This window comes from Dromiciops gliroides, chromosome 2, assembly GCF_019393635.1.
Source record: "Dromiciops gliroides isolate mDroGli1 chromosome 2, mDroGli1.pri, whole genome shotgun sequence".
Classification (NCBI taxonomy): Eukaryota; Metazoa; Chordata; class Mammalia; order Microbiotheria; family Microbiotheriidae; genus Dromiciops; species Dromiciops gliroides.
Genome location: NC_057862.1, coordinates 52092662 through 52120659, shown reverse-complemented (window position 1 = coordinate 52120659; position 27998 = coordinate 52092662). Strand labels below are relative to the sequence as shown.

At 47.3% G+C, this 27998-nt stretch overlaps 1 protein-coding gene across 1 annotated transcript in view; it reads left to right on the top strand.

Annotated features, from left to right (window-relative positions):
- Positions 1 to 20653, top strand: part of SPOCK2 (SPARC (osteonectin), cwcv and kazal like domains proteoglycan 2) — a 32565-nt gene extending 11912 nt beyond the window's left edge. Inside the window, exons 2-11 of the mRNA XM_043982499.1 lie at positions 8112 to 8120; positions 8647 to 8692; positions 8956 to 9070; positions 10115 to 10229; positions 13287 to 13401; positions 14750 to 14869; positions 16130 to 16348; positions 17055 to 17117; positions 18845 to 18982; positions 19174 to 20653. Of these exons, the coding sequence (XP_043838434.1) occupies positions 8112 to 8120; positions 8647 to 8692; positions 8956 to 9070; positions 10115 to 10229; positions 13287 to 13401; positions 14750 to 14869; positions 16130 to 16348; positions 17055 to 17117; positions 18845 to 18982; positions 19174 to 19319 (1086 nt within the window). The 3' untranslated portion in view covers positions 19320 to 20653. The remainder of the gene's footprint in view (positions 1 to 8111; positions 8121 to 8646; positions 8693 to 8955; positions 9071 to 10114; positions 10230 to 13286; positions 13402 to 14749; positions 14870 to 16129; positions 16349 to 17054; positions 17118 to 18844; positions 18983 to 19173) is intronic.
- The last annotated feature ends 7345 nt before the right edge of the window (positions 20654 to 27998 follow it).

Here is a 27998-nt window from a genome sequence, read left to right as displayed (position 1 = left end):
AGAGAGGGACAGAGAGAAAGCAGCAGCAGCATGTGCCTCCCTCTTGCTACCCAGCCATACTGAGGTTCCCCTTTTTCTCTAGTGCTGTCCAGGAGGGCTCTGATGGAGAAGGCTGTGCCCCTGACCTTGTGACTGCCTTTCTTCCTTAGAGTCCAGGTTATTTATCCTGAAGAAGAGAAGGCTTGGGGATCCATGATAACTACCTTACAAGTATTTGAAGGGCTGTCCAAAGGAAGAGGGAATTCTATTCCTCTTGATCTCAGAGGGTAGAGCCAAAAACAGTGGGTGGAATTCGTGAAGGGATAGATTTGCTTTGATATTACCATTTATATAAGTTTTAAGGTTTCCAAGACCTTTTGTCTATATGTTATCTTGGGCAAATCACTTCATACCTTTCTAGGCCTCAGTTTCTTTTTTTGTAAACGAGGGGTTAGAAGATATGGATTCTCAGATTTTCTCCAACTCTAAATCCATAATGCAATGATGATATGATTTCATTTGATTTGCACAAGAACTTTGGGAGATAGGGGTACTTCTGGTGTTACTGTAATTTATGGCTGAGAAATTGAGATTCAGGTTAAATAAATGATGTCACATAGAGTAAGTATCAGAATCTGGAGTCAATCCCTGGTTTTCTTTTCTTTTCTTTTTTTTGTGGGGCAATGAGGGTTAAGTCACTTGCCCAGGGTCACACAGCTAGTGAGTGTCAAATGTCTGAGGCTGGATTTGAACTCAGGTCCTCCTGAATACAGGGCCAGTGCTTTATCCACTACACCACCTAGCTGCCCCCTAGAGTGCTTTTTGTAAATAAAAAACCTATGCAAATATAAGATATTCTATTGTATGGTAGAGTTCTTTCTCCTTGGAGGTGTGCAAGCAGGGGCTGGAAGATGCCTGGTTGGGGATCTTTTTTTTTTTTTTTTTTGTGAGGCAGTTGGGGTTAAGTGACTTGCCCAGGGTCACACAGCTAGTAAGTGTTAAGTGTCTGAGGCTGGATTTGAACTCAGGAACTCCTGAATCCAGGGCCGGTGCTTTATCCACTGCGCCACCTAGCTGCCCCATGGTTGGGGATCTTATGGTGGTGATTCCTTATGGGGTATGGGTTGGGCTGGATGGCCCTCAAGATCCCTTTCAGCTCTTACATTCTGGGATTCTGATTCTGTGATCTCTATCCATGAGCATCATCACCATCCCTTGCTTTGTATAGTGAGTATCTATGTTAAAGGGAAAGTGTGTATTTAGTTTCAAAATCATCAGACTTGCGGTCCTAGGACCTGAGTACCTGGCCCAGTTCTACCACTTTGTCATAAGGCACCTAACTGGATATGCCACAAAATAAATGTCCAAGTTAATAACATTTGTTCAAAAGCTTAAAAGGCAAGGGGGCAGCTAGGTGGCACAGTAGATAAAGCACTGGCCCTGGATTCAGGAGGACCTGAGTTCAAATCCAGCCTCGGACATTTGACACATACTAGCTGTGTGACCCTGGGCAAGTCACCTAACCCTCATTGCCTTTCCCCCCCCCCAAAAAAAAGTTTAAAAGGCAGGTGATTCAGAGCAGATCATTTTACCTCTTTGGGGCTCAGCTTTTATGTTTCTGTAAACTCAGGGCATTGGATAAAATGATCTCTAAAGATCCTTCTACAATTCCTTGATTTTATGATACAGTCCAGCCTTTAAGGAATGTCTGGTTAAAAACTAGAGATTTGATTTTAAAGGGTTCTTGGAGACTAGACTCATGCTTCTTTCAGCCATATGCTTACTTCCCCCGCTCCAGCCAAATGGTAGGTTGACATGGATGATGATGGGCTGAGGAGAAGAGCTGGTGTGCTTTCTACCCTTTTCATGCACCCACATGGTCATTGGCATGGATTCCTTGGAAGTCTTGGAAAATCAACCTAGGGACCTCTTCTCAGAAGAACATTTTTAATTGTATAAAATGAAATGCATGTGATGACAAAGCAATTATGTTGAAATATCATTATCAAAATATTTTTTAAAAGACAAAATCCACCAAGTTTCCCCATTTTAGGTTACGAACCACTGTCAGTTGTTTAATGGACTGCATTGATTGGTCAAGATCTTTGCTAAGGAACTGCTGTGTTGGCCAGTGCAAAGGTGACGAACAGTTTTCTATCAGCTGCTGCTCCTTTGCCATCAAACTCCCCCTCCCCTCCCCACCCCCACAACCATCTGGAGTGACTTCAAATCAGAAGCAGAATATTTTTGAGCTGTATGGAAGTGACCTTGGAGGTGACTTCGAACAGCTATCTCATTTTTTTGGATGAGGAAACTAGAGAAAGAAGCGAAGGAGCCTACTCAAAGTCACATGTCTGGTCAGTGGCAGAGCTGGGAGTGGGACCCGGTCTCCTGATTTTCTTGATTTCCTAACACACTCTGGTGTCATTATTTGGTCATTTTTCACAAATGGTAATGAGCCCACTTTGGTGATATAAATAAACACATTCCAGTGGCATTATTCACACTTGCTAATGAATATCTCCTTTTGGTTTATAAAATGGCTCAAATCCAATATGTGACTAAAAGGGTATAGAAGTGAGTTATGGGGCTGATGTGTAATCCTTGCCCCCAGAACACTTATATTTGGCCTCTGGTCTCCCATAAATTGGAGGACTAGCCCCCAACCTGGTTGGAAGTCCAACTTTCCCTGCTCTGCCCTTACTGCTACCTACCTATACTTTAGTCTTCACTGCCAGCTAGTCCCAGCACTGGGAAGCCCAGCAGCCTTTCCGAGAAATGTTCTCCTTCCCAGGAGGCTGTTTTCTTCACTCCACAGCCTCACTTCTGATTCCAAAGTTGTTTGTCTTTTTTTCTCCTTCTCTTGAGCTGAGGTAGGATCTATTCTTCACTCATCTCCCTGGGGCCATTCTCTCCCATAATTCCTGGAATGAAGGTTTCTAGAAGCATCAAGCTTACTTCTGGTCCATCCCCACCCCACTGACTGCCAAACAAAAATCTTTTCACCTAGACTTTAAGCCCTTCTCCTGATTCTCACCTTGGAACTCAGCTCTCCCTAGGGTGTGCCTTACAAAAATATATATACTTAAGAATCTGTGATTTCTCCCATGTGGGTAGTCCTTCCACCCATGTAGATAACAAGCCCTCTATGTATAATTTCCTTTTTTTGTGGGGCAGTGAGGGTTCAGTTACTTTCCCAGGGTCACACAGCTAGCAAGTGTCAAGTGTCTGAGGCTGGATTTGAACTCAGGTCCTCCTGAATCCAGGGCCAGTGCTTTATCCACTGCCCCACCTAGCTGCCCCCCTCTACATATAATTTTATAAATGGTCTTTGAGAGTTTCCAACCTGGTGATGAATTTCTCCAAATTTAGTGAGTCTGGTCCTGGGGCAAGAGATATACAAGCTGTAATTGGATCCATACTTGAAACCTGGCCAACTTCTGCTCTGATAATACAGCCTTAGAGAAGCAAGGATCAGGGGGGCAGCTAGATGGCGCAGTGGATAGAGCACCAGCCCTGGAGTCAGGAGTACCTGAGTTCAAATCCGGCCTCAGACACTTAACATTTACTAGCTGTGTGACCCTGGGCAAGTCACTTAACCCCAATTGCCCCACTAATAAAAAAAAAAAGAAAAAAGAGAAGCAAGGGTCAGGAGGTGTGGGGAGAGGATATCTTATTTAAAGTCCAAATAACATGTTCTAAATAAATATGATCGATTGTTGGGAATGAGTCAGTCTCCCTACTCCCCCTCCCTTCTAGGATGGTCTGAGGACTCTTCTTATCCTCAGGGGCTTGGCAGAAGGAATGGTCTAGGGGCTTTTGATGAAAAGTCTCTTCTCATGCACCTGCCGGCCTTCACAGTCATTCATGAATTTCCCATTTGAATTTCCTGGCAGGACTTCCTGAGAGAATTCATCCTCCCTGCTGTTCAGTATTGACCATCAATAACTTACTTTGTACTCAGCTCTGTATGCCTTTCCCCTCCTGTTTCTATTAGAGATTGAGGCATCTGGGGGTGACTTGGGGACATGGCCATGGAGAGCCTGAAAGGGAGAGTCCACAGCAGAGCTGGGACAAAGCACTTAACTAGGTGGGATGGGAAAGCAGGATACCTTCTATGTCGCTGTCCACCACCAGAGGTTTTGAACCTTTCCTACAGTAATGCATGCACCTGCACATAGCACAATTCCATTGAGTTCAATGAGAATTTATCAGGCTCCTTCTCTTGGCCAGGTAGTATGTTGGTGCTGGGGACACAAAGACAAAAATGAATAGTCTTTGCCCTTACAAAACTTAACAGTGTGTTCATTTATATGAAAAAGTAAGGAGGGGCAGCTAGGTGATGCAGTGGATAAAGCACTGGCCCTGGATTCAGGAGGACCTGAGTTCAAATCTGGTCTCAGACACTTGACACTTACTAGCTGTATGACCCTGGGCGAGTCACTTAACCCCCATTGCCCGGGGAAAAAATGAAAAAAAAAGAGTTATTCCAGCTTGAACTATAGATAGATAGATAGATATAGATATAGATATATGGTTCCAATAAAGCATCTCCATGTACATTATGGCTCTTCCTGTATCTTGTGCCCTTGTTTATTCCCTATATCTGGAGAGACTGATCTAGGGTCAGGGGTGGAGCCCAGAGCAGAAGCTCCATAGTTCCTTTGAGCCTAAGTCAACCCTATGAGAGCCCCCCACACCATTTCCACCATAGCTCATCAAGTAGCCTAGAGTCAGGAGAAGTTGGATTCAAATTCTGCCTCTGCCATGAGCTGTATGACCCTGGACAAGTGACTCACCCACTCTGCACTAGAGTTTCCATATTTGTAAAATGGCGATAGTAATAGCACCTACCTTGCAGGATAGTTGATAAGATGTAAAGGAGATAATATGTGTGTATCACCTTGCAAACTTGAAGATGTTCTATGAAGGGCAGCCAGGGGATCACTGCTCTCTAGTGATGATCCTGGATTTTAACAAACCACCAACCCAACCCAGGTCCCTTAGAGGCCTTGCCTAGTCATCCTAACTTCTTCCCCTTTAAAGTTACCATCCACCCACTCTCTCTATTCACTATTTGTTTATATTGTGTCTCCTCGTTAGAATTTAAGCACTTTGGGGGCAGGGACTGCTTTTTGTTTTTGTTTTTGTTTTTTTTTGTTTGTCTCCCCACTGCTTAGTGGTGTTCCTGCAACAGCTTAATAAATACTTGTGGACTGATTGACTGATGTCTTGCCTTTCTCTACACCTAGTAACCAGGCAGCTTTGGTGCAGATTGGCCTATTTACATGTCATCTCCCCAGTTGGAATGTAAGCTCCTTGAGAAGAGGGACTCTCATGATTTCATATTTTTATCCTCGGTGCTTAGCATAGTGATCCTTGGTACCTAGTAAGTGCTTAATAAATGCATTTCTGTTCCACTCCCTTCCCAGACCCTGTTTCAAGTGCCTGCTTTATTACAAACTTATGATTACTTCCAAGAGTGAAGATGATGTGGTACAAGGCTGACCAGGAATGATGAGAGGAAAGGACAGAGACCCTCGTATAAGAGGAGGCTCTACCCCTTCTCATCTCTTTGCTTTTCACCATCTCCTCTTCTTGCCTCTCCTCTGGTCTTCTTCCTCTCTTGACACCCAGACTCCCATTCCTTCTGCCATCCAGTAGGGGAGTCCCAAGGTTATAAGGCTCAGTGGGTTGTAGGTCTTCAGAGACTGAAGCCTCTGAACAGAACCCTTTCTCAACTCAGTCAAGAGAGTTACAAGAAGCTGATGCTGTGATTTGAGGCTGGGTCCCCAGTGATGGATTTTATTACCTTTTTAATGAATATAAATCACTCTTGCTCTTAGTAACTTGCTTTTTCTCTGATGATTGTGCCTAGCACTCATTAGTTATTACACACGGGCCCATATGTACGACACACACACACACACACACACACACACACACACACACGCCTACATTGACACTTGCCATGCAATAACACAGTCCCCAAAGCTCTGGCCATGGTGCTGACTGTTCATTGACCCGGTCCTTCACTGTTTTTCTGCTAGACTATTTCTCCTTGTGAACCATAGAAATAAATGTTCCCTCTGAATTCCTATATTATACTTATTCTGACATTCATTGACTTCATGGGGGCCACTGAATGCATTCCAAGGTCCTCTTGCTGTATGAGACTTGAGATTTCATTATCTCATGCAGGTAGCTGCTCTGTCCTGGGTGCCTAGTTGCTATAGCGGTACCCCGTGATTTTTGGATTCTGCTCAGCTCAGGTATCATTTTCTACTTGAATCTCATGTTTGAGGTGATCCAGGAGGTAGGTAGTCCAAGTTATCTCCATGACTAGTCAACTGTGAACTTTGCCCCTTCGAGGGCATGTAAGGGTAGTGTTGCCAATTTTCTCTTACAAAGCAGATGCCTAGGTAGGAGTGATGAAGGGAGGTAGAGGCAGAGAGGAAAGCAAATTCTCACATCCACCTAACCTCCTAGTCCTTGCTGCATCAGTTCCTATCAGTCCCTCTTGGATCTTCGCCCAGAGGCTATAGCTGGCAGCTGGCTCCTCAATGCAGCAAGCCTCTGGCCCCAGAGAATCCCTGCCTGGCTGCACTCCCACCACCTGTCAGGGAATCATGAGCCTCAACAATGAGGTCTCTCTGGGAGCCATTTGTCAATTTTCCATGGGTGACTCAGTCCCCTCAGATGCTGGGCCTGGTGATGTCAGGGGTAGGAAGGAGTTGGAGTCTTATGCCAGGGGGCTAGTGTGGGAGATAGCAACTCAGTCCCCAGACAGCTGGGGGATCAGCTGGCATTGGACAGCCCCCTGGGGCAGGAGCAGACAGCAGTTTTCCAGAGTCTCTTTACCTAATGTGCATTTTCTGTTGTTCATTTCCCTCCCCCTGTGTTTTGGAAGTAGCATGCTGCATTGGAAAGACTATTGGGCTAAAGGGTCTTGGGTTCTAGCCCCAGCTTTGTTGTTGATGATATAGCCATGGGCACGCCCCCTAATTCCTCTGGGTCTAGGTTTCCTCCTTTGTGAAATGAAAGAGTTGGATCAGGAGATCCCCAAGGTCTCTTCCAGATAGGATTTCCTTTGGTTCTGTAGTCTTGTGACTGGATAGAGCTGCTGTACAGGAGCTCAGAGGCCAAGCATGGAGGAAGGGAACAGGCTTCTACCACCTGCTCCAACCACCTTGGCTGAGAAAGTCTGAACTTGATCCACTAATAGTTTCCTTTGTGTTTTTCTTAAGTTCAGTGGCTCCCCTTATGGAAAGGGCCCTTTCCTTTCCCTCAAAGCCTTAGCAGGTGGGATTAATTCCAGGCAAAGGAACTGAAGGAAAAGGGAAAAGCCCCGGTGGAAAGACGATGGAGAAAGTGACAGGGCTGGGGTGGAGGGGACTGCCCAGACTATTCCCGAGACAATGAGCTGGAAGCCCCCTTTTCTTTTTGCGCCAGGCAATGCTACTGACCAGGGCGTGTGGGCCCTTTGGGATGACTCTCCGCTGGTGTTGGTGATGAGGACAAAGCAAGGGTGGAGAGGAACTAACTGTCCCTTAATCTACTACTCTAGGACCAGAGAGTTAAAACTATTCATTAGACCACCCTGCAGCCTCAGGCCTCCCTAGACTCTCTTGAGTTTAGAGAGGAATAGCTTTGGTTTCTAGCTGTAGTCTCTTGCTCATTTGGCCCAATGCCCCACCTTGAAATCAGAGAGCTATTGTAGTCAGCTGTTGTTGCCATCTCTCTGATGGCCACCTCGGTTTAGTCAATGCAAGTGAAGCTGGGGAAAGAAGAACGGAGCCATTTCAATGAAGGGTTATAGGATGGTAGATTCGGAGCCGGAGGGGATCTTCGGGGCCATTGAGTTCAACTCCCTCAGTTTTACAGATGAAGGAACTGAGGCACAGAGAGGTTAGATGACTTACTCAGGGTCATACAGCTGGTAATTATTTGAAGCTGAATTTGAACTCAGGTCTTCCTGGCTCCAAGTCCAGCACTCTAGCCGATAAAATATGGGGTAGCCATTTGACTGTATCAATCACCCTTTCTGAGGTGGATCTCACTCCTAGATTTTTCTCTTTTTCTTTTCTTCTCCTGCCCCATGTTCTGTGGCCTACTGTCCTCTGAAAGCCCAGGAGGTAGAGGTGAGTACTGGCTGAGTCTCCAATGACTTTTATTTCTCTGGCGTTGGAAACCCCCTCCCCTTCTCTTATTCTTCCTTCCCAATACTCTCTCTTTCCCCTACAGGGTTGTGTGTGTGTGTATGTGTGTGTGTGTGTGTCCATGGATAGAGTTGAAGGAGACTTTGAAGGTAAAGTACAGATAGTACTTTTAGGTACAAGAGTACTTGACCACAATTGGAGATGGGTAAGTGAATAGGAGAACTCTGGTAAGAGCCCAAGTAGGCTGGAGGTCTCTGGTAAGGATAAAGAAAAGTTTGAGTGGTGAATAATTGCACAGGGAATCAATCTTTCCACTCCCTTCCTTTTGCTGCTTCTCTTTCCTTTCCCTTTTTTTCTTATCTTCCACCCCCAAGTCCTTGTCACCATCTAAATCTGATTTTTGTTCACCCTGAGCACTGAGCTTGACCACTCACCTCTCCTGTAGGATTTCAATACTTCCTTTCTCTGATCAACTCTTCCTTCCCCTTTCCCCTCTCCTCCTTCCTAGGATGACTACATCAAGAGCTGGGAGGACAGTCAGCAAGGAGATGAAGGTAAATGTTTGCTAGGGGGTGGAGAGAAGGGTGTTCAATACCAGAGTCAAGGATAAGCTGGGGAGCCTCAGGTTTTCACACGATGGATCATCAGGGATCTCAGCCCTGAAAGGGGAGATGATGGGAGTTACCAGCATCTAGAGAACTTGGTACCAGAGGGAGAGGATGAACAAGCAGAGGGCTTTGGAAATCAATATTCCTTGGGTTCTTTCCTGTGGACCTCCCCTCCCAGATATTTTTTCCCCAATCCTGTGTCTTTCCAGCTCTGGACACCACCAAGGACCCTTGCCAGAAGGTGAAATGTAGCCGACACAAGGTGTGCATCGCTCAGGGCTACCAGAGAGCCATGTGTATCAGCCGGAAGAAACTAGAGCACAGGTAAGAAGGATGAATTTCAGGTCAGTAGTACCTTTCGGGCCTTTTTCCCAGAAAGTGACATTCTGTTTTGTTTCCCCCAGAGAGTGAGAAAGTTATTAAGAGTACCCTGTGCAGTGTGGGAAAAGAGCAGGTTGAAGAGAGCTGCCTTGGGAGGGTCTTTGTCCTCCCAGGAGGTCTCTGCACAAAGTGTGGATGACTACTTGCTGGGTCTATTGTTTTTTGTTTTGTTTTGTTTTGTTTTTTGGCAGGGCAATGGGGGTTAAGTGACTTGCCCAGGGTCACACAGCTAGTAAGTGTCAAGTGTCTGAGGCCGGATTTGAACTCAGGTCCTCCTGACTCCAGGGCCAGTGCTCTATCCGCTGCACCACCTAGCCGCCCCTTGCTGGGTCTATTGTAAAGGAATCTTATTTTGGGTGTGGGTTAGGTGAGTTGTCTGCTGAGATTCCCTGAAACTCTGAAATTCTATGGTCCGAGGAGAAGGGGAAGAATGCATGTGATTAGAGTCCTCTGATTGAAAAGAACCTTGGATGGTTCTTCAGACATCCTGCTCTCTGCTTCCTCTTCCCATCCCCTCTTGTGTCCCTTTATTATCTCTCCCTTCATTCAACACTTCTTTTCTCTGTCTTCCTTTCACTTTCCTTTCCCTATCTCCATTTTGGTATTCTACTAATTACCAACAAGGCTGCTAGGTGGCGCCATAGTGAACAGAGTGCCAGGCCTGGAGTCAGGAAGTCTCATCTTGAGTTCAAATCTAGCCTTAGACACTAGTTGTGTGACCCTGGGCCAGTCACTTAACCCTCATTGCCTCAGTTTCCTCACCTATAAAATGAGCTGGAGAAGGACATGGCCAACCACTCCAGTATTTTTGCCAGAAATACTCCAAAAGTGGTCATGAAGAGTCAGACAAGACTGAAAACAACCACAATTACCAACAAATTACTTTCTCCCTCCCTCTCCCTTTCTCTTTTGATCTTGATTTATCTCCTTCCTTCTCCTCCCAATTTTTCTTATTCTTGTCTCCCTCCCTTTCTTTTTATTCTATAGGATCAAGCAGCCTGCCCTGAAGCTCCATGAAAACAAGGAAGGTTTTTGTAAACCATGCCACATGACCCAGCTTGCCTCTGTCTGTGGCTCTGACGGACACACTTACAGCTCTGTGGTGAGCACACCTGTGGCCTTCTTCATGAAATGGGGGTGGAGGGGGCAGGGTGGTTAAGTCTAGGAGACGCAGGGATGCTACATCCTGTGTTTCTGATGTTGGACTTCAGGGCCCAGCTGGGGAACTGGGGACTCCCAAGGATGCTTTCATTGACCATCCACGCATCCTTTCTCTGGGACAATATGCCCCTTCGATATGGAGAGAGATGTACACAAAATCACTTTGGGTAGCCATAGCAGAGTCTGAACTCAGGCCTGCCTACCCTTAGCCTGCCTCTCCATGGCTGTGTGTGTATAGGGTCAGCCAGACTTTTGACTAATGGAAGTTTACCTTTCTGAGACTGGCATTCAAGGCCCTCCACAATCTGGCATTGATTTTCCAGCTGTATCTCAGCTCTGTTGCTGGCTTTATGTTCCAGCACAACTCAGTTCCTCTCTGTCCTCTGAATACTTGCTGTACTCTCCTGCATTTGGGCTCTTGCTTACACTTTTCCTTTGTCTGGAATGTTCTGTCCAATGCTCCCCATTCTCTAAGGTCCAAGTCAAATGGTGCTTCCTTTATCTCCCAGATTCCTTTCAGCACCACGTAGCCCTTTGCTTTTAACCCTTGAGTGTACCTTATTTTATAGTAGATTTACTAGTCTGACTTTCATAGTCCCTGACTTTAAACTACATGATAGCAGGAACTATATTTTTCCTGGTTGAAGACAGGAAACTAATTAGGATGCTGTTGTAGTGGTCCAGGCAAGAGGTGGTGGGGGCCTGAATTAGGGGAATAATTGGATGAATGGAGAGGAGATATATTTGAGAGATGCCTTAGAGGTAGAATTAGCAAGACTTGGCAACTTAAGGGAGAAGGAAGCATTAAGGATGACTCTAAAGTTTTGAACTTAGGTATTGGAAATATTGTGTTTGCTCTCATCAGAAGTAAGGATGATAAGATTAAGCTCAGAGAAGGGAGAGAACTGTCTTGTGCAAATGAGGCAGCTGTAACTCCTCTTTTTTTCTTTTTTGGTCCTTTCCTTTCCTCCTTTATCTCCTGTATTTTCATCCACGCCCCTAACAGTGGGTGTACCTCTGTGCTCTATCTTGAGTTATTTTACTTGGTGACCTCATCAGCTCCTATGAGCTTACTTGTCATCCCTAGGAACAACTCCCACTCTCCTGATTGTCAGTTTTGCATCACCAGCTGCTGATTGGACATTTCATGTTGGATGTCCTGTCAGTATTTCAAATTCAACGTACCCCAAACAGAGCTTTATTTCCAAATCTTGTCATTTCTACCTCCACAATGACTCTGCCCCTTTCAATCCATGCAGCCATCAACCTCGTTCAAGCTCTCATCACCTCTTCCTCTGGACTACATTTCTATTTTCTAATGAGTACCATAGTAGTTTTGAGAATTACTGATTGAGGTCTGGAAATACTGTTTCCCCCTCCCTTCTTACTTTTAGGATATTCTAGCTCTTTTGTTCCTTTAAATCAGTTTTGTTGTTTTGTCTATAATTCCTTTAAATCAATTTGGTTATTTTGTCTAATATTTTAGAGAATATTCCCTCGATAGAATAATTGGTGTGGCACTAAGATCTAGGTTTTATTGTAATGGCTTAACCATAAACACCAAATATCTTCCCAGTTATTTAAGTTATACTTTATTTTTTTCATATTTACCATTTTATTTTTCCCCAATCACATGTAAAAACAATGTTAAACATCCATTTAAAAAAACTTTGTTATACTTTATTTTAAGGATCATTTTATAATCACATCTCTATAGAATATTGAGTGTGCTTTGGTAGACTGCCAGCCCTTTTATGAATTTTGTAGTTATTTTGAATAAAACTTCCTGTTCTGTTATTCCCTTCTGGATTCTGTTATTGTTAAATAGAAATGATGTTGGTTTTTTTGTGGGCTTAAATTTTTTAATCCTACTATTTCACTGAAGCTATTGGCCATTTCAATTAGTTTCTTTGCTGATTCTCTAGAGTTTTCTAAGTAAACCATCATGTCACCAGCAAATAGGGTGCAAAAGCCTTCTAGCTGGTTTCCTTGCTTCAAGTTTCCTTGCTTCAAGTCTCTCCCCCTTCTAATTTATCCTCTACCCTTAAGTCCAAGTCTGATCATATCATTCTCTTCCTCCGTAAACTCCAGTGGTTCTCTATTACACCTAAGATCAAATATAAAGCATTTAAAGACTTCACAGCATGGCACCAACCTACCTTTATTACACACTGCTCCCCGCTGTGTGCTCCATAATCATCCAGAAGGGCTTTTTTTTGACTGTTAATTATGCATGGCATTCAGTCTCAGATCTTTGTGCCTTTATCTTGGCCATTCCCCACAGCTAGGGAATGTGGGGGTACCTCTTAGAATCCCAGGTTTTTTATAAGATTTGGCTCAGTGTCATCTTCTGCTTTTTCTGATCCCTTGCACCTGAGCTGCTAATGTGTGTTCTCCCCTCTAAATCTTGCCTCTTTTTGCATGTGTAAATGTATACATACATATAGAGGCATATATTGGTATAAATATGCATGTGTGTACAGGTATTCATATATCATATGTGCATGTAGATATGTGTACCCACAGCTACACATATCCATATACACAGACAAATATATATACACAGATAGACACATATATCCATATGTATACGTGTGTTCTCAGGACAGGAGGGAAGAGTAGACAGGTTCATTTGTGAATAGCAAGCTCATGTTAGAGTCTGGTACCAATGAGCCCCAGTCCACACAGGACACCTATGGGGCCTGGTTAGTTTTGTTTTATTCCATGGACTTGACCCCCCTCCCCATGGCCAACATTCTGGATTCATTGAACCCTCTTAGACAAGTTGGGAGAGAGTGCATGACTGTGTAAACCCATCCCTACAATGAAAAAATCTGTTGTCGTATTGGGAATGTTCTCTTCCTATTTGGATGGGTATGGTTGAAATGACAGGTTTGGGAAATATTTTGTCCCAGTTGTTATTTATAAGTTGCTCAGGGTAGGAGGGAAGGGATCGCAGGCACAGTGGTTAGCTCTCTGGTCCTTCCCTTCCCTACAGTGCAAACTGGAACAGCAGGCCTGCCTGACCAGCAAGCAGCTGACAGTGAAGTGTGAGGGTCAGTGTCCTTGCCCCACAGAGCAGGCCCCAGCCTCTACCACAGACACTAAACAAGGTAAGAGCAGCTGCAGCACCCACCTCCCCCCTGGGCCCAGCTTGCTCTCTGACCTAGCAATAGCATCCATCCTTTCCAGAGTTCAGCCTTTTCCCCAGAGTCCTCAGGACTCTGCCTGGTCCCTGAGAGAGGGAATGGTTTCTTTCCACAGGACTAGGTCTGATCCTGGAGATAGGCATAGAATCCACTTTCCCCACTCCCTGAAGTGGAGGACTATTTGACCCTTGGTGGGGTGGGGGGAGGGATCCATAACCAGCAGAAAAAATGGAAGGGAATAAGAAGTTGAAGAAAGCAGAAGGGTAGATGAGCAATGAACCCAGGAAGAAGGAAGGTGGGGACAGAGCTATAACCAGCACTGGGCAACAGGGGCTTTGCCTCAAGGTGCTGACCTGAGGCATGGAAGAAGCCCAACCACTACTTGTCCATAGGCCACCTCCCCAAGGTCACCCTGAAATGTTCCTCATGCCCTTCTCTATGGTGCCTGCCTTCCTGATGCTGGCTAGACTGCTCCTCAATGGGTCTGATTGCCTAGGCTTCACCTCTCAAAGACCCCCGTACCACTCTGGCCTTGGACTTTCCTGGGTGCTCTGTATGTCTCCCTTCTTACTAACTCAGTCTGCCCCATGGGGCTAAGACTTTAAGTTATGGCCCTGAGTGAACCATAGGACTTCGGGTAGGCCGGCATTAACAGCAACTTAGAACATCAGACCCTCCACATTCCACCCCCCCCCCATGTCTGGAAAGGAGTAACTGATGACCACAATTGTAAAGGCCTGGGAGGCTAAAATCCTGAATTTAATGAAATCCTGGAATTTTTTTCCCCCATACCAGGAGGGAGAGAGAATTTGGAGGGGAGGGATATAGGACTGATGATGAGATTGAGGGAAGAGAAAGCGTGGGGGGCCAAAAAGCAGGGAGAGGGGGGCAGCTAGGTGGTGCAGTGGATAAAGCACTGGCCCTGGATTCAGGAGGACCTGGGTTCAAATTCGGACTCAGACACTTGATACTTGCTAGCTGTGTGACCCTGGGCAAGTCACTTAACCCCCATTGCCCCACAAAAAACCAAAACCAAAAACAAAACACAGGTGGGGGTGAGGGATAGGAGTGGGGGAGGGGGAGGGGCTGGTAAGGGTGGTGGGGTGGGGGTGGTGGAGTAGGGGGGTTGTTGGTGCGGGAGGAGAGACCTGGCCATTCCCATTTCCTAACCGTGCTCCCCTTTGACTTTAATCATCATCCCTGCTCCTTCTGGCCTTGGACAGGGAGCCCACAGTGAGACAATGTCCCTCCGCACTCCCTTCCCATTCCCCGCCCACCCTGCCTCCCCTCACACACCTTGTGTTGGCCGCAGAGACCTGTACGGGACAGGACCTAGCCGATTTGGGAGACCGCCTGCGAGACTGGTTTCAGCTGCTTCACGAGAACTCCAAACAGAACGGCAGCGCGGGCACTGGAGCCAACCCTGCCGGCGGTACTGGGCCTACGGGTGGGGATGGGGCTGGGGACTGGGCGACGCTTTACCCCTGCTTTCATGGCCGCCTCACAGTGCTCCCATTTCAAGTCCCTGGAGAATGAACCAAATCCAGGACTAAGAGGAAGGAGGTTTCAACCATGGCTGGAGGGAGGCAGCCTAGGGGCCAGGGATAATTATACAGTGAAATAGGGGACTGAGGAGAGGACAACATTTTCTTCAGGGTTTGCTGAATTTAATCAGAAAAAGCTGGGCTCGAATCCTGCCTCAGATACTTGCCAGTTGTACCAACCTGGGCAAGTCACTTAACCTATCTCACCCTCAGGTTTGCTCATCTGTCAAATGGGGATAATAGCATCTACTTCCCAGAGTTTGTTGTTAGAATCAAGTACCATAATAGGTGTAAAGTGCTTTGCACAGTACCTGGCATATAGTTAAGAGCCGCTAAGTGGCACAGCGGGCTTGGAATCGGGAAGACTCATCGTCGTGAGTTCAAATCCGGCCTCAGACACTTATTAGCTGTGTGACCCTGGGCAAGTCACTTCACCCTGTTTGCCTCCATTTCTTCATCTGTAAAATGAGCTGGAGAAGGAAATGACAAACCCCTCCAGTATCATTGTTAAGAAAACTCCAAGGGGCATCTAGGTGGTGCATGGATAGAGCACTGGCCCTGGAGTCAGGAGGACCTGAGTTCAAATCCGGCCTCAGACACTTGACACTTACTAGCTGTGTGACCCTGGGCAAGTCACTTAACCCCAATTGTCTCACCAAAAAAAAAGAAAAAAGAAAAAGAAAAGAAAAGAAAACTCCAAATGGGGGCACGAAGAGTGGGACAAGCCTGAACAACAACAACATATAAATAATAGCTATTATATTTCATCTCTCTGACTCTTAGTTTGCTCATCTGTAAAATGGGAATGATGGCAGCATTTACCTCTCAGAGTTGTTGTGAAGATCAAAAGAGTTAATAGATGTGAAACATGATTTGCAAACATGAAACATAAACACTTGTTTTGATTTCTTGAAAAACAAGAGGGACACTGAGATTTTGTGTAGGTTTGGAGGTGGGTAGATAGATGGAGTAAGATCTAGGATCCCCAGACTATGTTTAAGCCATGGCCAGCAGAATTAACTGGGAGAGGGTGGGAGGTATTTAATAAGCTTGGGAGGTCTCGGGGGAAGCATGGAGGACATGTGGAGTGGGGATAGGGTCTGCAGGGGCCTTTTAGGGACCAACCGCGGCATCCCTTTTCTCCCCAGGGCTGGATAAGAGCCTGGGAGCCAGTTGTAAGGACTCCATTGGCTGGATGTTCTCCAAGCTGGACACGAGCAATGACCTGTTCCTGGACCAGTCTGAGCTTGCAGCCATCAATCTGGACAAGTATGAGATCTGCATCCGTCCCTTCTTCAACTCCTGTGATACCTACAAAGACGGCCGCGTCTCCACCGCCGAGTGGTGTTTCTGCTTCTGGAGGGAGAGTGCGTAGGCTCTTTGCTCTCGGTGCCCCAGCCTTGGGGAGCCCGTCCCTGAAGGGAAACAGGGAAAGGGGCCACCAAAAGTCAAGGGGTCTTGGAAACTTTGGGGGCCAGTCCACTTGACCACTTACTCAGCCCACCTTGCAAATGCTGTAAAGACAAAACATTTGCCAACCTGGTCAATTTTTAGATGATCTTTCTCCCTTTCAGACATTCACAAGGGCTAAATAAATGAAACAAGTGCTCCTTCCTAATTATCTGCCATGCACTGGCAGCTAGGGGGCATAGCAGATAGAATGTTGGGTCAGGAGTCAGGAAGATCTGGGTTCAAATACCATCTCAGAAAGAAAACTTCCTAGCTGTGTGACCTTAGGCAAGTCACTATACCCTGTTTGCCTCAGTTTCCTCAGTGGTAAAATGAGGATAATAAAGTACCTCCCTTTACCTGTTCTATTTGTTAAAGTGCTTAACTCAATGCCTGGATCCTAGTAAGTGCTATGTAAATATGAACGATTATGATTATCACTAGAAGAAGATTATTTAATATTACTTGTTCATTATCTTCATCATTAGTAACTTTTTATAGGGCTGTTTTCCTTCTCCCTCCCCCCATTGGGGCAGCTTCCATACCTTATGGTTCTAAGCACATAGTATGCGCTTTAAAAATGTTTGTTGGTCGGTCAGTTGATATGTTCTGTGTCCTCTTCAGAACCCCCCTGCCTGGCTGAACTGGAGAGGATTCAGATCCAAGAAGCAGCTAAAAAGAAACCTGGTGAGTGCCCATCAGCAAGGAGACTTCTCAGAAGGGAACTGCCAACACCAGGCGGACAAGAAGATGTGGCCCTGGTCATTCGGGGAGAGCTTTGGGCTGGGGTGGCTGGAGGTGGGAAACACCACCTTTGTTTTGCTTCTGTGGGAGGAAGTGTAGCCCCACCCAATTAAGGAGTATCAAACTCATGCTGGGTGTCTGACCCTGGTCAAGATTCTATGAGGACAGGGGGCAGCTAGGTGGCTCAGTGGATAAAGCACTGGCCCTGAATTCAGGAGGACCTGAGTTAAAATCCGACCTCAGACACTTGACACTTACTAGCTGTGTGACCCTGGGCAAGTCACTTAACCCCAATTGCCTCACCCAAAAATAAATAAATAAATAAATAAATAAATAGAGATTCTAGGAGGACTGGGGGCAGCTGGGTGGCATAGTGGATAAAGCACTGGCCCTGGATTCAGGAGGACCTGAGTTCAAATTTGGCTTTAGTCACTTAACCGTCATTGCCCCACCAAAAAAAATTCTCTGGGGATGCATAGAAATGGAAAACCCCTCCAGTGTCTTTGGGGGTCACAAAGAGTTGGACATTACTGAACAACAACATGAACCAGTGCAGTAGGAGGTCATGAGTGAGAGGTTTGCATGGAATGGAGGGATTGGAGACACTTTGATGGAAGATGAGCCAAGCTCTGAAGGATGAGTGGAATTTGAATAGGGAAAGGGAAAGGGATACACATTTCTTAAGTGCCTACCATGTGCCAAGAACTGTGCTAAGCACTTTACAAATATTTCATTTGATCCTCACAACAATTTTGTGAGGTATCATGGTGCCCATTTTACAACTGAGGAAACTGAGGCAGACAGAAGTTAAGTGACTTGCCCAGGGTCACACAGCTTGTAGGTGTCTGAGGTTGCATTTGAACTCAGGTCTTCCTGACTCCAAGCACAGCACTCTATCTACTGTGCCCCTTAGCTGCCATAGACAGGAAGGAGGGGAACATGGGAGAGCAGGAAGAATATTGTTGGCAAGAGGAACAATGGCAAAGCTAGAGATAAATGGGTCAGAACCAGCAGGGGCCGGGCCTGAATGAGAAGTTGTAGGAGATGAGCTCCAGTAGGGTAGGAGTATCCTAGAGGAGTGTGGGCTGGTCAGGTGGGCTATGCTGAGCCCTGGGAGAGGCAGAGCATGAATTTCACTTGACTGTTCAGGAAACCCTTTACAATCTGGTCTCGACCTGCCCCTGCCGTCCTAGCCTCAGTCTGTCCATCCATTACGTCCATTATGCTCCTTCCTGCCCTCTGTGGCTGGCCCGGCCTGGCCCACTGGCTCCCTGCTGCTCCCTTGCTGCTCCCCGCTCAGCGCGTGCCATGTCCCCTCTCCTTCAGAGTTCCTCGGCGGCTCTCAGGTCTTGGCTCAGACTCTACCTTCTACACGGAGCCTTTCTTTCTCCCTCCAGCTGCTAGTGACCGACCTCCTTCCCCAAATGACCTTGGTTTATTTTGTATCTATTCATGACAGACTTGGATGTGACATGTGGTCACTCTGGTAGAAGTAAACCCCTGGAGGGCAGGGTCATTTTCTCTTCTGTCACGGCAGCTCCACTGCTTATCAAAGTAGACCCTTCATTAATAAATGCTTGTGGGTTGATGATTTCTGTAACATGTGTTCCCGTGGTTCCTGTTACATCTGCACCGCCACCCCAACACTGCCGTCCTCCCCTCCTCCCTAGGCATCTTCATCCCCAGCTGCGATGAGGATGGCTACTACAGGAAGATGCAGTGTGATCAGAGCAGTGGCGACTGCTGGTGTGTGGACCAGATGGGTCAGGAGCTGACGGGCACCCGGATACACGGGAGCCCAGACTGTGGTAAGCTGGGAAACGGCCCTTCTGAAGGTCTGGGGATGCAGCAGGTGGAAAAGGGGGGCCTCTCCTCTCACCCCAGCTAAGACCTGAGGCTCCTCTGCTCTGGGAAGACCCTCTAGGCCTGCCTTCTGAGGTGGGGATCAGGAAACCAGCCTCCCTAGTTCTGACCCCTTTCCTTTGCTGTCACCCCACAGATGACATCGTTGGGTTCTCTGGGGACTTTGGGAGTGGCGTTGGCTGGGAGGACGAGGAGGAGAAGGAGACGGAGGAAGCTGGCGAAGAAGCTGAGGAGGAAGAGGGCGAGGCCGGCGAGGCAGATGATGGAGGCTACATCTGGTAGAAGCCCAGTGAGGGAGGCCTGGGGGGGAGGGGATGCTGGGGGACTGACATCTGGGAGGGGACGAAAAAACAGTGAACTGGGCAGAAACAGGACAGCTTAGTGCGTTGATCAGGAAAACACAGTCGAATGTAACTTGACTCCAGTGGGGAAGAATGAATGCGTGTGAGCGTGTGGCATATTTGTGGAGTGTGTGATGGGTATGTGTGTGATGGGTGTGACAAGTGAGCATGTGCATGACCTGCAGCTGTGGGCAGTGTCATTGAATGATGCCCCTCCTGGCAAACTGAACCACCAAAAGTCACCTCCAGCCTTCACTTATTTGTCCTTTTTCTTTTTAAACACTACATTAAAAATTGATGGGATGTGATATTCTTTCCCACCCCCCGCCACTGACAAGCCTACCCAAAGCTAGAAGCTGACCCACCCACTCACCCCAAATGCCCTGTGATTGCTGTCATGGACTAGTCTGTCCCTGGCTGCCATTTATACCAGGCCCAACTCCTCCATATACTGGGATCAAGCAGCCCCTTGCCCAAGGTCCCGGCCTTTATTCCGAAGGAGAATGGTCCATGGACCACCAACACTGAGCAGGCAAATTGTTCTCAGGGTGTGCATCCTTCCCAAAGACCTGGGGCTATGACTCTTGAGCTGATTTGGTGGTGAGACTGCCAACCATATTGTCAGGAGACTCAAAAAGGAGGAGAAAGCCATCCACCTGGGAGCGGGCCCTTCTGACAGCTCAGTCCTTGCAAAGCCAGAGGACTTTTTCCAGCCCAGGTTGTGGGGGGATGAGGGGTGGAATGGGAGAGAAGCTCCCATGGCTACTGGAAGAAGTTTAGCACTGCTGTTTAAGAGAAGGCCTTGCCTACCCAACAGCCCTTACAAAGTTGTGGCCAAAGGTATCATGGGGTGGGCTCGGGTCCCCGTGGATGAATGCCCAATGTCCCCAGACAGAGTTCATGGAGACCTTTGGGTTGAGGATGGGAACAGTTCTGACCTGTAGATCATAGGTTCAGGGCCTACCTTATTCCTATAGCTGTGATTTCCCCTAAAGGTTCAGCTGGGGTTTAAAGTCGGGACTGCTTTTTTTGGGGGGAGCCCAAGAGTGGGTCATTCCATCAACCTTCCCCTCCCACTTCCTGCCCAAGAGCTGGGGTGGGTTACTTGTTGCCCCTGTACATTGGCGTTGAGGATGTTGGGTCTTGCTGGGAATAGAAATTAAACTACCCAGAATGTGTCTGTATCTTTTCTCTGGCCCCTTTACCAGAATTCCACCCCCTCCTTTCCTGGACCAGTGAAAATAGGCAATCCTATATCAGCTTTTTGTTTTGTTTTTTGAAACAAATTTTGAAGATGGCCAGATGACTGGGGTGGGGTGGGTGGGTGGGTGGGAGGCATTCCCCTTTCCTGCCTTCTCTGGGCCTCTGTCCTCCCTCCCCCCAACTCATCTATTCATTCAGTAAGCCCTTATTAAGCGCCTACTATATACACTAGGCACTGGGCATACAAAGATGAAAAAAGACAGGCTTTTCCATTCAATCAGAGGAGGAGGGAAAGAACCCTTATGCCTATCCCAAATATAGACAAGGAAAGAGAAAGTGATTTTAGGGTAGGACGGCATTAGCCCCTGTGGGGATGAAGGAGAGGCTGGCTACAGGAGCTGGACCTGAGCTGGAAGCCTGGGACTTTGGGAGAGGGGGCAGGGCTGGGAAGGGAGCCGAGGCGAGGGCACTCTCGGAGCAGCGCTCCCATCACCCTCCTGAGCCTGCTCCCTGGCTGGCCTGCTCTCTGCAGCATCACTGGGAAGATTAGAGGGCAGGGGGAGAAGGAGAGAGGGAGAATCAGGATCCTGGGCAAGATCGCTCCAAGATGCCCAGGCAGCCAGCAACAGGCATGTCCTGCAGGCCTGGGAAGGATCCGGTGAGTTACAGACCAGGCTGGGAGGGGACTGCTAGTTCCCTTGTGTGTGTGTGTGTGTGTGTGTGTGTGTGTGTGTGTGTGTGTGTGTGTGTGTGTGAGTGAGATGGGCCGGGGAGGGAGTGGGGGGTGGGAGGAAGGGTAGGCACGTGCGGATGTCTCTGGGCTGCCTACCTTTGACTTTCCCCATATATCCCATGGGTTGGGCTTGAGCTCAGTCTTGAAAGACCCTCCCCGACAGTCCCCTTCCTGTCTCCCCACTGAGGGTCTCCACACTCCCCTCTCCCTCGAGGAGTCAAGCTCTGCAGTGCCAGTCATCCCAGCTCACTGCTCGCAGTGGTACCATAGGAAAGGCCATTGTGTAGTTCAGCTCTGATAATAAACGTGTCTTGCCTTCCGAGTCCTCCTCTTCCCTCCTGGCTGTCTCTCACCCCATACCCCCCACTCCCTCCATCACCTTCTTCAATCGACTCTCTCCCTACATCCAGGGAAAGCTTGTTTGAGGTTCCCCTGCCACCCCCACATTTCCCGAGGGGCCCACTCATGTGTCCCCGAGTTCCCTGAGACCCTCTGATGTTTTTAGGGTTTCAGCCACTCTCTCCCCCTTCCTCCCCTGACCCAAACACGGACTGTTCTCTTGACGGCTTTCATCCTCAGTCCTTGTTCTGGTGGCTGGGAGGAAGGGGGCCAGAGGGCAGGAAGACCCGTGTCCCCCTTCTCTCCCTGTTCCCCTCCTCCCTCTCCGAGGAGGCTTGTGCTCTCTGTGTCTGCTTGTCCTGGGTCTCTCTCTGGTTGTGCACGTTTATATAACCTTGTAAATATGTTTTAGAAAGCAAAAGGCGCCACATAGGATGCTGGGAGCATTGCTGACACCCTTCGCTCTCCTCTGAGGTCTTGCGGTTGCCCTCCCCTCGAATGTTTACCTGAGGTTCCCCAGGGTAGCCATTCTCCTCTGCTATGGGGTGGGGCTTGGGGAGACACAGTAGCTACCGAAACCTCCTTCTTTCCCTCTGCTTGAGAAGGCCTTTGGCTGTTAACTTCCAAATCAAACCTTTGTCTGGCATTTCCTTCTCCATGAACCAGAGCTGGAGGAGCTGGGGGTTGGGAGGGGGCGGAGGAGAAATTCTCTCACCCTGAGTTAAGAGGGTTTGGACCTTGATCCATTTCTCTCCCACTGAGCCCCTGGGGCCACTCCGATGTCTCCCTTTCCACACCTGACTGTCCTTGCTGCAGTAAGGCAGCTGCTGGGGCTCCAAGCAAGGTCAGCTGCGCCCCCCCCCTCCCCGGGAGAGACCTTGATGGCTGAATGAACAATGGTGGATGAGAGGAGGCCTGGAGCCCAGGCAGCTGCAGAAGGGGCAATGGGATCAGAGTTGAAAACAGTCTCCAAACTGTGTTTTTGAAAGTCAGTAATTTGCTTCACCTGGTCTTAGCTCACTGATGCCCAGGATGTTGGGGATAAGGCTTGGTGGGGCATGGGAGCCTGGGTAAGAGAATACGCAGGAACAACTTTGTCCCTCATTCCACCCCAGGGAGGAACAAGAAAGGGACCGCTTCTAGTTCCCCTTTTTGGTCCAGGCTTGAGAAGCCTTGAGAAGGGAGGAGCAGTCTCACTAGCTCATCAAAGGAGCCTTGTGACTGACCCATGCACACACATAGACCACCCCCACTTTCTTTCACCCCCACCATAGACTGGGTTTTTTGAGGTTGTAAAGATTCCTACTCCTTACCCCTAAATCTCAGGCCCTGGGCCTTGAAGGGAGGTACTGGCTGCCCAGCCCTCAACTGGGAGGTCCTGGAGGTGTTGGGACACCTGGAAAGACCTGTGTAGTAGAATATCCCCACCCCCAAGGGGTAGTAGAGGGAAGGGAGGGATAGGTGTGTGAAATCAAGACCGACTTCCAAGAGGAGTGGACTGCTTTTAGCCTGAAACATATTCCACAGTCTGATGTGCAATAACTGACCTTAGAGTTAAGAATTGTTGTTCAAGGGCTTGGATCCCAGTCTGTATATTTAAGTGCTAACACTGTATATCTCAGTAATTTTAGATGTTTTTACAAAAATCACAAAAGAAAAAACCAAGTGTTAGAATGTGTGTGTGTGTATGAATTGGACGGCACTGAAGCATCCAGCGGATCAGCTTACAGAGCCCCTCTTTTCCCTCCCCCTCCCCTGGCCCCCTCTCTCCCTCCTTGTGGGCCCCCCACCCCCTCGGAACACAGCCTTGTGTTGTCTTTATCTGCCTAATACTTAAGAAGCTAAGGAAACAAGTACATACACATACATATAAGTAAATAAGATGTTATTTTTAAGAAAAATGAAAATAAAAACTTATAAACGCTGCCTGTTGCCAATACTCTATTCTTGTTTCTTCCCCCCTAACCTCAATGAAATTCTCAATGGCTGGCATCTCACAGAAAAAATAACTTGCATTCATCTAGTATTTTAAGGCTTGCAGAGCACTTCCATCACAACAAACTCAACATAGGCAGCATGAGTGTAACCCCCATTTTATAGATGTAGAAACTAAAACTCAGAAAGGGTGATTTGTCCAAAGTCACACAATGAATGGTAGAACCTCGATTTGAACACAGATTTTTGTGGTTCCAGATCCAGCTCTCTACATCAAGAATCTCAGTGGCAGGGGCAGCTAGGTGGCACAGTGGATAAAGCATCAACCCTGGATTCAGAAGGACCTGCATTCAAATCCAGCTTCAGACACTTGACACTTACTAGTTATGTGACCCTGGGCAAGTCACTTAACCCTCATTGCCTCACTAAAAAAAAAAAAGAAAAAAAAGAATCTCAGTGGCAGAATTTTGCTTTTTTGTTGATCTTCATGTCTGTGAATGTGTGGGGGGGGGAGATGGCACTGAAGAGAAGGGACTGCTTGGACAGGGGAGTAGAACCCAGGGCTGCTTCTCTTTTGCCATTTATCTCCCAGTGCCCAGCATGGCTTGGCTCAATGTCTTCTTGGAAGAGGACATTTCCCCAGCGTTCCTGAACCTTCCAAGGAGGACCAACAGCTTTCCAGGCTGTTTCTTTCTATGCTTAACCTTTTTATGTTGCTGCATTTTTTTACCTGTCAGGCTACGTGATGGCTTTGGAGATTCTCCCGAGAAGAGAGAGGAAAAGGAGTATTTAAAGGAGACACAGAAAGAGTGACAGACTGTCTACTCCAGTGAATGAGAGGGTTGCTTGGTTGAGCACAGAGGGATGATTGAAGAGGAGACATAGCAGCACAAGTAAGGGATGATAGGAAAAGCCAGGCCCAGAACTAGTTTGCTCAAGGGGAAGCTGGGCTGGGCCAGAGATTGAGTAAGAGGAGGAGAACAGATCAATGCTCAATCACACCTGTAATTATCGAGGTTGCCTAATATGTATGAGGTTCTCAGTGCTTTCTGTGAAGGGATGCAGAGATGAATAAGAACCAGCCCTGGTCCTCATGGAGGCTGAAATCTGTTGAGGGGATGAGGCAGAAATAGGAAGAGATAACTAACAGTAGAGATGGTGTTGTCAGATCGCATATGAATGGTACCCAGGAGGTCAGCGCAGGGAAAGATCACCGAGAAGGCTTCATGAGGCAGCTGGGCCTGGGAAAGATGAGTAGGAGTTAGACAGCAAGGAGGGCAGAGGACTCCCAAGGTGGGACAAAGAAAGGCGTGGGTGGAGATGGGGATGAACCTGTGGGCAGGGAGGCAGTGAGGATGATACTAACTGAATCGAAGGGGCTTGGACAGAGAGCTTAGCTAGGAGCAGGTTCAATGGGTCTATGCAGCAGGAGGCTGGAGAGCAGTGACAACTGGCCGCTCTTGTTCATGGAGCCTGGGGCTTTCCATAGCTTCATTTTCTTTGATTCATATATTAGCTATTTGATTAACATGTGCTGAATGTCCTCTAATGGCTTATGATATCCTTTTCTTCTTCCTCCTCCTCCTTCTCCTCTTTCCTCTTCTCCTTCTCCTTTTTTTCTTCTCCTCCCTTTTCTTCTCCTCTTTCTCCTTTTTCTTTTCTTCCTTCTCTTCCTCCTTCTTCCCTCCCTCCCTTCCTCCTTCTTTCTTTATGATTATATATACTTACTTATTACTGTTATTCATCTAATCTTACTCATTTGGAAAGCTGAGTAAAATCCATTCACCGCCCCCCCCTCTCAAAATTCTTCATGTTAGCACCTCTCTCTGTGAGCACTGCTTGGCCCAAATGATGAAGGAATATAAACTAGAGTCTTAGAACCATGTAAAAATACAATAATTACTATTGTATCTTAGCATCCCTGAGTTTCTCCCTTCCCCTGGGCCAGCTAGGGAGAGCAGGGAGGAGGCCCCTGGGGAGCTGTCCTTGCCACTAGCCAGCTGCTCATCTTCCTTTCCCCCTCTCTAGAAGCAGCATCTGTCTCCTAGTTGGGGGTGACAGAATCTGATGCTGATGAAGGGAACTACCTGAAAAAATCTGATGAATAGGGTTCCTGATTGTCCCCTGAGCTTAGCAATCCCGCAACCACAAGTGCATATTGGACATGAGCAAGCTTCCACATACAACCAATGGGGGAACTTTGAAGAACAAGAAAAAAAAGTATCATGAGAAAAAATGAATGGGGTGGCAGGGGAGAAGAGAGGCTGATCCTGGGATGAGAGATGACAAGGGACAGGTGAATTTTCTGTTGGTCCCCTTGGAATGTCAAGTGAAAGCAAAGAGGGCCCTCCAGCACATTGGGCAGCCTCCCTGTTGGGAATCTATGACAGGATATGGACAAGAGTCAGGCATGGGTGGGTTGTGACCGACATCATTGGTAGACATCTAAATCGATCCATTTGACTCTCAGAATATCCAACTGTGTCAGTCTTAGCTGACTATGGGAGACATGGCTTGGTAATGTGCTCTTGGCCAGGGATTGGAGAATGGGCTTGGTCTAAGTCTCACTGTGGACAAGCAGATAGACTCAGACTTCAGGTGTCAGCTGGCAGCCTAAGAGGTTATCTAGACCAAACCCCCTTCTACTGCAGGAATCCCAAGAAAATCAAGAGGCAGCAGGAGATCATCTGGAGCAGGTGGCAGTCCTGATTCATAGTTTTCCTCTTGAGAATGGAGGTCTGGATTGGTGAATGCCTTCCTCCCAGACTATCGGCAGAATGGAAAGGGTAGTAGGGTTAGATTCAGTAGACACCGAGGCTCAAACCCTGCCCCTAGTACTTACTGGCTGTATGACTATGGCCACGCCATTTAACCTCTCCAAGCTTCAGTTTACCCATCTGCAAGGGCATAATGACACTACCGAGAAAAGCATTGTACAGGGGCAAGAGCACTGGATTTGGAATCAGAGAAATGGTGTTCACAAACTACTTCGGTCACTTATTTATTGCCTGTATGACCTTGGGCAAGTCACTACCTCACTGGCCTCAGTTTCCACATCTGTAAAATGAAGGGATTAAACTAGATGGTATCTAAGGTCCTTGCCAGCTCTAAATCTATGATTCACAGGGCTGTTGAATAGTAGGTTTGGGGCAGAGAAAGCTCTGGCCTTTCAGGGATCAGAAATCCCTCATGTGGAAGGTGTAGCCTAAGGAGAACCTTGGAAAGGGACTTGATGAAGTGGATGGGAGGAGGGGGTGCTTTTTTAGGCACTGGGGATTGGGGAGGGCAGGGCAGCCAGTGCAAAAACATGGTGATGGGAGACAGAAGGGAATAGGGAAGAGTCGGGTTTGGTTGGTCTGGAGAGTACAGGAAGGGAAGTAATGGGTTTAATGACCCTTGAAAGGCAGGTTGGGGCCAGGCTTATTTAAAAGCCAAATGGCATTTATATTTTAGCTTAAAGTCAATCAGGGCCACTGAAGTTTCTCCCAGTGCTCAGCATAGCTCCTCTAGAGAGCCAACATTACTTAAGACTTAGAAAACAAGTTCAAGGGGCAGCTAGGTGGCTCAGTGGATAAAGCACCGGCCCTGGATTCAGGAGGACCTGTGTTCAAATCCAGCCTCAGCCACTTAGTAGCTGTGTGACCCTGGGTAAGTCACTTAACCCTCATTGTCCTGCAAAAAAAAAAAAAAAGACAAGTACAAATGAGACTAATCTTCCTAAAACAGTGAGGTGCAAATACTATTAGACTAGGAGTCAAGAGCCTTGTGTTCAAGTCCCGACCTTCCACTAATTGGTGATTCGATTTGGGGGCAAGTCATTTCTTCCTTCTGAAAAATGAGAGTTGGGCTACATCAGGGGCTCCTGACTTTTTTTTTTGTGCCTTCTGGTAAATCCTGTGTTTCCCTTCTCAGAATCGTGTTTTTAAACACATAAAAGCAAAACACATAGGATTAGGAAGGAAAGCAATTACATTGAAAAGCAGTTATTAAAATATTAAGACCCAAGTTCACAGATTTCAATTTAAGAACTTCTGGACTAGTTAATTTCTTCCACTTGATCTCGTTATTACATTACATTAAAATTCTTTTCAGCCTAAATGGTGTGGGAGTTGCCTCCACCAATTCAGATCACATCTTCTCTATGACTTAATAGATAAATATCAGGGAGTTATTTTATGCACATAGAGAATTCAATGACTTGCCCAGGGTCACTCAGCCACTGGCAGCAGCAGGATTTGAACCCTGGTCTTCTCGACCCTAAGCCCAGAACCCTCTCCACTTTGCCCCCACTGTGTATACTATTTATACAATAAGTACCAACTGTTATTGTTATTAACATCCAAACCTGGGGCTTGAGTTTGAAGAATTGGGCGGGAGTGGGGGCAGGGGGAAGGCTAGAATGAACAGAGA